At 37.9% G+C, this 11,035-nt stretch overlaps 2 protein-coding genes across 4 annotated transcripts; both read left to right on the top strand.

Moving 5' to 3' along the window:
* Positions 1-1,367: 1,367 nt before the first annotated feature.
* Positions 1,368-4,726, top strand: LOC118027467 (NAC domain-containing protein 17). 3 transcript variants are annotated; one of them, XM_035056248.2, is made up of 6 exons: positions 1,557-1,693; positions 1,808-1,897; positions 2,247-2,524; positions 2,618-2,923; positions 3,287-3,935; positions 4,217-4,726. In XM_035056248.2, the coding sequence occupies exons 2-6, from the start codon at positions 1,867-1,869 to the stop codon at positions 4,627-4,629; spliced, it is 1,677 nt and encodes a 558-aa protein (XP_034912139.1). In that variant the 5' UTR covers positions 1,557-1,693; positions 1,808-1,866; the 3' UTR covers positions 4,630-4,726. The 3 variants fall into 3 exon arrangements, with proteins under 3 accessions (XP_073260409.1, XP_034905021.1, XP_034912139.1); XM_073404308.1 differs by lacking the exon at positions 1,808-1,897 and having other exon boundaries at positions 1,368-1,693; positions 4,040-4,360; XM_035049130.2 differs by lacking the exon at positions 1,808-1,897 and having other exon boundaries at positions 1,375-1,693.
* Positions 4,727-5,309: 583 nt separating this feature from the next.
* Positions 5,310-10,660, top strand: LOC118052488 (cleavage stimulating factor 64). Its single transcript, XM_035067026.2, has 10 exons — positions 5,310-5,731; positions 5,934-6,012; positions 7,089-7,263; positions 7,597-7,630; positions 7,727-7,971; positions 8,050-8,127; positions 8,283-8,318; positions 8,396-8,905; positions 9,432-9,734; positions 10,258-10,660. Exons 1-10 carry the CDS (start codon positions 5,698-5,700, stop codon positions 10,399-10,401), a joined length of 1,638 nt encoding a protein of 545 aa, XP_034922917.1. The 5' UTR covers positions 5,310-5,697; the 3' UTR covers positions 10,402-10,660.
* The last annotated feature ends 375 nt before the right edge of the window (positions 10,661-11,035 follow it).

Genomic DNA, 11,035 nt, shown 5'->3' with positions numbered 1-11,035 from the left:
TATTTATTTTGTTTGGACTTTTATTTTGATTATTTTTTTCAACCTCATCCCTCGATATTTAGTTGTTTGGGAATTTGGCTCCATATTTATTTTTTTGGCTTGCCTTTTGTGGGGTTGGTCACAGTCTCGTGATCCAGGTCACTATTTTGAAAAATAATTCGAGTTGACTTTAGTCTTTGTAGTCACTTTTTAAAAATTGTGTGTTTTTTTTTAAAAAAATTTCATTACTAATATTAAGTTGATTGAGAATTGATCTTTATGATTTTTTGCACTTTCCTTTCTATAGGGTTATCCTAATCTAATATCCTGATTAATGCATTTGATGTGTTAGTCTGAGTCAACTTGGTTTTTTTTTTTTTAGTTTTTTTTTAGTTTTTCCCTTTAACATTTGGGTTATTCGAGTATTGAGATTCATAGTTTTATTGAATTTTCTTTAAACGAGGTTATTTCGGTTGCATAACTAGGTCATGAAATTGACGGGCTAACTCAAGCAGAATCAAATATATGTATATTTTTAATTTGATTATTTTTTTAATTTCATATTTTAACATTTGATTTACTTGAAATTGAGTTTTTGATTTTTTCTCACTTTACTTTCTAAATGGTTATCATAATCTCATTTAATTTTTGTCTCGTTGTCAAATAAGACCATGCAATTCTTCTAAGAATATTAGAATGGTATCTTTTTTATAATACTGACAAACATTTATTTTTTGAGTTAATTGTTGTTATTTTTTTGTTTAGTTTGGTTATTTATTTTGTTTTTATTTTTTTATAATTATATTATTAAATTAATTAAGCTTATTGAATTCAGTTGAGTTAATGATTCGAGTACTAAACTTTTCCTACTCCTTTTAATTTTTTTAAAAAATAAAGCTCAACCAGAAGCATAATATTAGCCACCAATCTAGTTAATAATTGTAATTCAAATCTTAACATTGCAAGGTAAAAGACAGAGAAAAAAAGAATATATGCTTTTTTTTAATAAATTACACATCAACTTCTTCACACCCACATTTTTCAGGAAACACAAAGCTACGGGCATAGTGGCCGGTTTGGTTTTTTAATACTTACATTTACATATTTAAATTTTCGAGTAAAAAACTAATAAACTACCCACAATATCACACAAATCGGGCTCCTTTTTGTTACGGAAAAGCTAAATCAAAACATTTTCCCAAAAAATTCAAACTAGTCCCTCTAAAACCCTGTCGGCAAAAAATATTTTTCCAAAAGAAATCAATTTAGTCCCTCTAAAACCCTCCACACACATCACAACACACTCGCTCCTACAATAACACACACTACTCATCAACCCACCCAACCAAAACCCTGAAAAGTATACCAAAAGGCTCGAAGTAACTTCGCGTCCGCTTCTTTAAAGTCCACCACACGGTCTCCCTATGTTTGGTCATTACCTTGCTTGATCAACAAACAACTTTATATTTTTTTTAATTGAAAAATTTCTCTCAAATTTCTCTATCTCTTCGTCGGTCAATCTCATCGATGACGGTGACCACCGACTCTTGTTTCGGCGCTGATGATAAGGAGTGGCCTCCTGGGTTCAGGTTTCACCCGACAGACGAGGAGCTTGTGGTTTATTACCTGAAGAGGAAGATCTGCAAGAAAAGGTTAAAGCTTAATATTATTCGCGAGGTCGATGTTTACAAGTGGGATCCTGAGGAGTTGCCTGGTATGCCATCCTTTTGAAGTTTTTAAATTTATTTTTTATGGGCGTTGACTTGGGTTTTGTTCTTGTCTGATATTTGAGGGTTTTGTTTGGTTTGGATTTGATCGGAGGATTTAGGGCTTGATTTCAGGAATTAGGGAGTTGATCAACGTTAATTAGTTTGTGTATCAGAAATAATGATGTGGGTTTTCTGTGGATTTTTGCCTGGTGAGTTTTTTTTTATGGTTTGGAATGGTTTGTTGTGATGAAATTGGTTTGATGGAATCATTTTAAAAGTAAATGTTGTTTCATTTAGTTTTGGTACAAGGCGAACCTTTTTTTGACTGATTTTGAGCTTCCCGTGTGTTTGTTTGGCTCCTTGAGCTCTGGATTTGATTTTTTTTAGTGTAATCTTATATTTCTTTTGAATTTGTATCTCTTGCACTGCAAAAGTTTATATCAATGGTTTTTGCTGTGAATTTATTTTTTGTTTGTTTAGTTTTTTTTCAGGAGGTTTGAGTTAGGGTTTGGAAGATTGAATTATCTATTGCTAAAAAATGAAGAAATGATCTTGCAGGGCAATCCATTTTGAAGACTGGAGATAGGCAATGGTTCTTCTTCAGTCCCAGGGATAGGAAGTATCCTAATGGAGCAAGATCAAATAGGGCGACCAGACAGGGGTACTGGAAAACAACAGGGAAGGATCGCATTGTTGTGTGCAATTCTCGAAATGTTGGGGTGAAGAAGACCCTAGTTTTCTACAGAGGCCGTGCACCTAGCGGTGAGCGAACTGACTGGGTGATGCATGAGTATTCTTTGGACGAAGAAGAACTTAAGAGATGCTCAAATGTGCAAGTATGCGGGATGGTGGTCTTGTTTTGTATTTTTTCATTTGTTGTGTATTTGATGCTAATTATTTCCTTTTCTTTCGTGTATTTCCTGCATCAGGATTATTATGCCCTTTACAAGGTTTACAAAAAAAGCGGAGCTGGTCCTAAGAATGGTGAACAGTATGGAGCACCATTTAAGGAAGAAGACTGGGCTGATGATGAATTTCAGTGTGTCAATGGCATGTTTACCCCAGAGATTCCTGTTAAGCAGCATAATGAAGTGACTCTTGTTGATAATTTCATACAGTCTGCTCAACTTGAGCCGCCACTGAATGTTTTTGAGGAGATAATAAAACAAATTGGTGAAGAACCTGCACATAACGAGCTGCTGCAGAACAATGATTTTACTTATTTACTGCCTCAGGTTTGTGTTATGATAATTTCTTCAACGTTTCATCCTTTTCTTTCACCTTGACTGACCCAAAGCATACTGACTGTTGTAATTACAAGTTTATGGTGTATTTAGTCGGAGTGATATCTAGTTTGACCGTTCTTGTGTCATGTCACAAAATTGGTCTGCACTGATTCTTTTGTGTCCAAAACAAGTCTTAAACGGTCCAGTTGTTTTTGCTCTTAGTTTGATAACATTGATTGGCAGGATACAATTGCTTTGGTTGTGCGTAAACAAAGCAAAAGTAGAGTTACATTGTTTTATGTGGTTTCTTTACTTCTGCTTGATCTTTACCTTTTCAGGATCCAACTGTATTAATCAATTTCATCATTGCAGGTTACTGGGGAAGAAGAGGCACGAAGTACTTTGGTCGATCCATCTTTCAGGGATTTTGTTTGTGAGCCAGCTGGAGAGTTGACAACAAGTGGTCAGCATTGCAATACACACACCAGCTTTAACTTTGACCAGTCAGGTACCTCAACATTGCAATTGCATGAGGCACCTGAGGTCACATCCAGCACTAACTATGAACAGGCTCCCCGGTTAAATGAAGAGGATTTCCTGGAAATTAATGATCTCATCGATCCGGAGCCTTCTTTCTCCAATACTGAGCAACCTGTGGAAAACTTGCAGTTTGATGATTTTGATGGATTGAGCGAGCTTGACCTGTACTATGATGCAACCATGTTTTTGCGTGACATGGGGCCTGTTGATCAGGAAGCAGTTTCACATTCGTATATGCATCCCTATGGGTGTGACATGGTTAACCAAGTTGGCTACCAGTTGCAGCCCGATTCAATAATAAATGCGGTGGATTATCAGTTGCAGCAGTCAAATTTGGTGGCCAACCAAGTGGACTGTGATCTGCAGCCACAATTTTTTGATGCAGAGCAGATGAACAATCAGCTATGGGTGCATGGTCAGAGAAGTAATATGTTAGCTGCTTCAGAATCACATAATGAGAATCTTTTCCAACCACCTCCAGGTATATAACTAGTTTGACTAGCAGAATCACTGCATTTATCCTGTCTTCCATCTGGTGTACTAAGCTACTGTTTTATTTTTGGACAAAACTCGATTTTGTCATAGCCAACCCATGCAGAGCTCATGATGAGATGGGTGGCATGCGAGGCGAAAAGCCTATGTGAATTTGGGACTTTGAGCCAGATTCAAGAGTTCTAATACAAGTATTTCCTTCGTTTATTATTAATAACAACCATTGGAATGTAGTTTAGTCTAATAGTAGGCCATTTTGGTCATGTTCAGGTGTTGTGTGTGAATCCAGCAACAATTCTACCATAACCAACGGAAATCAAGGTGGAAAAGAGGGTGATGCTGCTGATGGTTGGTTCTCTTCTGCCTTGTGGGGTTTTGTGGAGTCCATCCCTACTACTCCTGCGTCAGCTTCAGAGAATCCATTGGTTAACAAGGCTTTTGAGCGAATGTCAAGCTTCAGCAGGATCAGAATGAATGTCAAAAGCATTAATGTAGACGCAGCTAGCAGGATCAGAATGAATGTCAATAGTATTAATGTAGTCGCAGCTAATGGTGCTGCAAGTGTAAGGAGCGCTAGTAGAAATAAGGGATTTGTTTTATTGTCGATTGTTGGAGTCTTGTGTGCCATCTTATGGGTATTCGTAGGTACTGGTAGATTGTTAGGGAGATCAATCTCCTCGTGATTTATGTAAATGTGAAGTTTTGCTGTCGAATATTTTGTGGGACGCGCCTGAAATTTATGAATAGGCCTATTAATCACAATAGTTATAGTTTTTACCACTTCGTGTGTGCTGAAGTGTTTTTTTTTTTTTTGGGATTAGGAGAGGTTTTTAGTAGGGTGTAGGAGTTGCATATCGCTCGTCTTCTTCGGCCCTGTAATATGGCGGTGCTCCTCCTCTCTCCTCAAGGGACACATTCCCTCTCTGATGGAAAATGGCTAACGAAAACCGCTGCATTTTCCCTTGTCGCCATGTCCATTGCTTTTCTCTAAAGCCTCACTTTATTTCATTTTCCAGTCCAGTCTTCTCCCCTTTTTCTCTCATCTCCCCTATCAGAAAGAAAGAAAGGCCTCTGGAGTTTTAACAGTAAATATAATCTATGCTTTATAATTTTCTGCCGCATTTTATTCTTTAATCTCGAGGCTGTAATCAAATCAGAGATCTTAAAACCATTATCTTTTCAAAAAAATTATTTCTCAAAAAAATATAAGCTTAATAGGATGTCCGATTCCCCCCCGATCCTTCAAATTCAAGCACACTAAGGTTGAAGCTAAGAAGCATATGCGTTTTTTGACACCCCAGTAACAATAAATAAATAAATGCCAGTCGAGTGGATAAAAATAAAAAAAATAAAATTGGTAGCCCATTTTATTCTGGACAAGAACAGCAGAATCTCCGAAACACTACACCGACTCTCTCCCTGATCGCCCTGAAAGAACATAAAGCATTACTCCCTCCCTCCCCCTTTATATTCAGAAGAAAGACAAACAGATATATATCACTTTCTTTCTTTCTGAGAACTTTCTGACGCTGACCAAAACCAAACTCAACTCAACAACGTACGAATTCACGAACACATAAACAGCAACCGAATAAAGTACTTTATTTATTTATTTATTCAGCTATCTATATTTTTTGGGATACTATACGACGCCGTTTTCGAAGAAGAATAAGAGAGTAGAGGGAGAGCGGTTCGTGGAGAAGGAAGAAGATGGAGCGTTTCTTCTTCTTCTTCTCTTGTTAAAATAATTCATGGCCTCGTCTTCTCAGCATCGCTGCGTTTTTGGTATCTCTTTTCTCTCTCTCTTCTTATCCATGCAATAGTGTGTTCGATTTGATTGCTGGGAAAAGCCAGCAATTTCTTTTTTCAATCCTGCAGAATCCAGTTGAATTTGAAACTGATTTCGCGGAGTTAAAAGCTTGGCAGTGTTTTTGGGTGGAAACTTACAAACTGGAATTTGTGATTATTTATTTTGTAATTTTGGCAGTTGGGAATATACCGTATGATGCAACCGAGGAACAGCTAATTGAAATCTGCAGAGAGGTTGGGCCTGTTGTGTCCTTCAGGTCTGTATTATTGTTATTTTTCCTTGGGAGTTGCAATAATAAAACTTTTGAAACCCTAGAATTTGAAAATAGTTGATTGTCAAATTTCAATTTTGTTCTGTTATCATTGCAGTTTTAATCTTTAACTAGTTACCATGTTGTATTTTATTTAAATTATTGAATTGTGCACCGATTCTGCTGCGAAACTTGTTGTTTGCTGATACTTTTCTCCGGGAAGGTTAGCTGAAGTTTCTGGATTGATACATTAGCGAGGGTGGAATTCGTTGCAGTTAATCTCTCATTCATTTTTTCTTTTTTAATGTATAAAAAGGAAGACCGCAAATCTGTTATACCCGGAATGGGAAACCCTGATACCCCTTCCAGTTCCTGTAAGATATGGGTATGGAATGGTTACCAACCATGTCCAGAAGGACATGGTGCTTCCTTAGGCAGTGGGAGTGCTTTTGCTTCTGTCTTATCAAGCTTGAAGAAAGCACTCAAATACAGATACTTAGGGTGTTTATTTCCTTTATTAAGGCCTTGGGCCAAAACAAAGCTTCTTCTGCAATAGAAGGTTACTCTAAAAATGGAAGTGGGTTCAATTAGCTGTCATTGAAGAAAATGCTGACATGCCTTTAGTAAATTTCCTGAACTTTTGCGTCGTGGATTAACATATTAACAGATGATAATGAGCTCTTAGATATAAGACCATCTGTTGACTACCTTGACAGCATAATCGAATGAAGGTAAAAACCTCAGAGAGGAAAAAGGGAGCAGCCAAGAAATAGTCTGTAGCTCACATGTCACAACAGTCTAATCAAGAATCAGTCAGTTCTTCAGTAGAACATTAGGTGTATTTCTTGCCCTTCTCTTGATTGTCTTTATTGTAGATCTATCTGCTATGCCACCATATAGCCATACCTTTATATAATCATTCAACGAATTATCTGGCTTGTCCTCTAAGATAGATAGTTTACCTTAGTTTACCTTTTTGCTCACAAATTAGCTTTTTATGCCCTGTTTCTTTTCTCCCACAGCAGTAATTTGTTTGTCTACATCATGCTGTCTAAATGATTTATTATTTCCCTTTGTTTCAGATTAGTAATCGATCGAGAAACTGGGAAACCTAAAGGTTATGGATTCTGTGAATATAAGGATGAAGAGACGGCGCTAAGTGCTCGTCGTAATCTTCAGGGTTATGAGATCAATGGCCGGCAGTTACGGGTTGATTTTGCTGAAAATGACAAAAATGCTGACAGAAACCGAGAACAGGTGTGGTAAAGTTTAGATGTGTAGCTATTCAGCTTATTTATTTCCTTTTTCCCCTTCAAAGTGATGTCATTGGCATCTCCTTGCATGACTAGTCTAATGCTGAAGGTCAAATTATTTTCCTGTATATTATAGCTGTTTAAGCTGACATCAATTGAATGGTACCATCCATCGTGCCACTGGGTTGAGACTTGCATTTTACAGTATACCTGGATTCCTGGCTTCTTTTATACGTCAGTGCATTGTTATTCAGCTTTGAGTTGCAGTTGTGTCAAATGCCATATTTTTGCCCTTTGAAGGTGAAAGCTTTAGTGATGACCTTTACTTATCTTGCAGGGTCGCGGGGGTCCTCGACTGGCTGCAAATAATGGTAAGTCTCTTTGGCTCTCATAACTTTATGTATTCATTTCTCTTCCCATGTCAAAGAATCCTGGGACATTTTTTTTTTTCTTTTATGCTTGCACAGATCCCCAGAAACAAGCAGGGGGTCCAGCAATTCTGGAGGAGCCGGCTCAGCACCAGCCAATTGGTCTCCACATAGCCATTACTGCTGCAAATGTCATGGCAGGGACTTTAGGTGGTGCTCAGACTGTCATGCAGTCAAATCAAAATGGTTTACAGAGTCAGCCAGCACTAGCAAGTGATCCCCTGACTCTTCATCTGGCAAAAATGTCTAGAAATCAATTGAATGAAATCATGTCTGAGCTAAAGGTGCGCTCTTGATTAAAGGTTATACTATTTTTTTTTGCGTTGTTTAGTGATAATTGTCTAAATCCGTACTGCTAATAGGGAATGGCTACACAAAACAGGGAAGCAGCTCACCAGCTGTTACTTGGAAAACCACAGCTGTCAAAAGCTCTTTTTCAGGTACCTCCTGTTGTGTGATGGTTTTTCATAATTATAGAGGTTCTATTATTCTGCTTATTTCTTATTTATACGATCTGTCCTAAAACTTACTACTTATTATACAAATTAGAGAGGATGCATGCTTAGTCTGACAAATTATCCAACAATTTTTACAGGCACAGATAATGCTTGGAATGGTGACTCCACAAGTGGTTTGTTTCAGCACTCCAGGGTATATTTTATGGTTTGTCGCTTTCACTTTTTCTAAATATCGCTTTGAATTGTGCAGTTGCAGCTCCCAAATATTCGGCAATCAACAGGTCAACCCGCTCTATCTTCATTACAAGATTCTCAACAGGTTCAGCGGCCAGCAGCTCCAAATCTTCCTGGGTTACCCCCTACTGCGCAGAGGATGCAGTTGGGCTTAGGTCAATTTTCTGCTGGTCCGCAACCATCTGTTCAGCCTCAGAAGTCTCTGGTTCACAACCAATTTTCTGCAACCCCACAAACATCTGTTCAAGCTCAAACACAGATTCCACATCATGTCAACAACCATGTTCCTCATCATGCCACATTGTTAGGGCAGTCTGCGCCACTTCCTGCTGCACTTCCTTCTGTTAGACCACCTGTTCAGATGGCAAACTCCGCACCTCTGAACCAGCAAATGCAACCTTCATTGGTACAACATACAAGACAGGTTGGAAATACGAATGCTAGGCACAACCCTCAGATGGTTCTTGCCAATAAAGCTATGCAATCTTCTCTTTTATCCCGTCCTCCAGCAACAGGCTCCTTTCAGGTTCAGTTACCTAAGCCATTACCTCTTATGATTATGATTTAATGTTGAAAAACAAAGAAGAATACTTGGTACGAAGTAGCTTTGCTGTTACATTTCATTAGATCTGCTTTTATTTGATGAAAATTTCCCCCTTCTGCATCTCAACACTGGAGATCTACCGTAGATTAAATATTAGGAGAGGGGAAAGGGAAAAGATCACTTACACAATTTAATGCCTAGAAATGTTAATTTAATGTTTTGTTCCTTATCTCCTTTTTGCTCAGACATTTCTTGTATGTGGAAATATACACAATTTTGGAGGTAAATGGTTTCAATTGAACAAACAACGTCATATTTAGTGTATTGTCTGCCACCTTGTTGAATTTCCCGGTACACTTTTCCTACTTCATGCGTAGAAAATCACGTAGCAAAGTCTGGCTAGAATCAGTCTTCACATTTCTTTGCGTGAGCATGCTTATACGTGCACTTCCTTTGCATGTTGATTGGTGTTATTTTTATTGTTAACTAACATACATTACGGTAGCAGTCTGGCCCCCCAGTATCATCTGGCATTTCAGAGGCAGCAAATGCTGATAGGTCTACTCTCAGAAGTAATGCATATTTGAACATGCAAACAAGCACAGCTCATGATTCTAAAGAACCAATTAATCGCCCTTCAAAGGTGTTAAAATTAGATGATGGAAGGAGCATGTCTGTCCCTATGGGAGGTTCTAATTTGTTTAGTGCCACTGGATCTGGACCATCCCAAGCACCTGCAGTCAATTCGGTTTCTCCAAATCCACTTCCAAGGCCAGAAGAGTTGCAGCATTCTGGGAAACAAGTTCCTCAGGTGTGTTCTACCTAATGATCTGAAGAGATAACCTCTTTTAACTTGTCAGTTTGCATTAACTGGTCCAGAGTCCCAAATGGTCACACTCAGCCCTTGTCATGTTGCTCAATGTATATATTCTGAGGTACCATGAATTGTTTAAAGCTGGCTGGAAATTCTTTTCTGAATAAAGATTAAAATTGGTCGGACCAGCAGATCAAATACATATTTAGATGCAATCATTTGGATATCTTTGATCCGATTTATAATCAAATATTAATGGCTGACCAAATATTTTATAAAAAAGAAGGTATCAGATATTGAAATCTAACAAATAGCATGCACTTGTTTTAAAAATTCTGCTGCAAAAACAGAGCAGCACTCTTGATAATGGCACATCTTTTTATGCCTTCTTCTGTCTATATGTAATACAATTTATCTTTAGCTGTTTTTTACCTTGTATATTCCACACTGTAGGTTCAAATGGTTTTTAGATTAAGTTCTTGTTTTAAGCTCATGTTATGATATCCTTTCTCCATTGCAGCTTCCAGCGGACATAGAGTCTGCCTTACTGCAGCAAGTGCTGAACCTCACACCAGAGCAGTTGAGTTCATTGCCACCCGATCAGCAACAGCAAGTTATTCAGCTCCAACAGGCTCTTCTACGAGATCAGATGCAACCATCATAACAGGCTGAATCACACACCTGGGCCAGTTTCCATTGCATTTATTATTACTAATTAGTTCAGGCTCCATCTGTATCATTTGGAAGGAAAAGGCTTGCTATTGATTCATCAATCTCTCGATGCCAGTAAAATTATTTGTTCCTCATAAGGTCTAGTTTTGGATCTGAAATCTGAAATGCAAGAGCATTGTAGCATCCATGTAACAGTGATTAGCTTATGTGAAAGAATCAGTGGGAAAAGGAGGAAAAGAAATTTTGTGTAACGTTGTTGTTTCTCCTGGTGTTCAAATAATTTTCTCTATGCTTAGGGTTTGCATTGAAAACTCGCGCAATTGTTTTACTTCCATTCCAAACATGACCAAAGTTGTTTTTATTTTTTTTTTTATTATTAATCCGAGTATTTCCACACGATCTTTCTGTTTTATGATTGATTTTAGTTATTATCTGAAATACTACGCTATTTAAGGGGCTTTGCAACCCTCGCTGCAATCTACCTTGAACCAAGAACCTCAACAGCTCCAGGAACTGCAGGCTTCAGCCCTCTGCTCTCTTAGCTTCGTCCTCGAGCCCTCGAAGCTTATGTTCACAATTACAGTAAAGATCCCATTCTGCATTTCCCTATCCAGAAGAAAAATGGT

The sequence above is a fragment of the Populus alba genome, chromosome 14 (assembly GCF_005239225.2).
Source record: "Populus alba chromosome 14, ASM523922v2, whole genome shotgun sequence".
Taxonomy (NCBI): domain Eukaryota; kingdom Viridiplantae; phylum Streptophyta; class Magnoliopsida; order Malpighiales; family Salicaceae; genus Populus; species Populus alba.
Note: the sequence above shows the minus strand (reverse complement) of the source record. Positions and strands in the feature narration are given on the sequence as shown.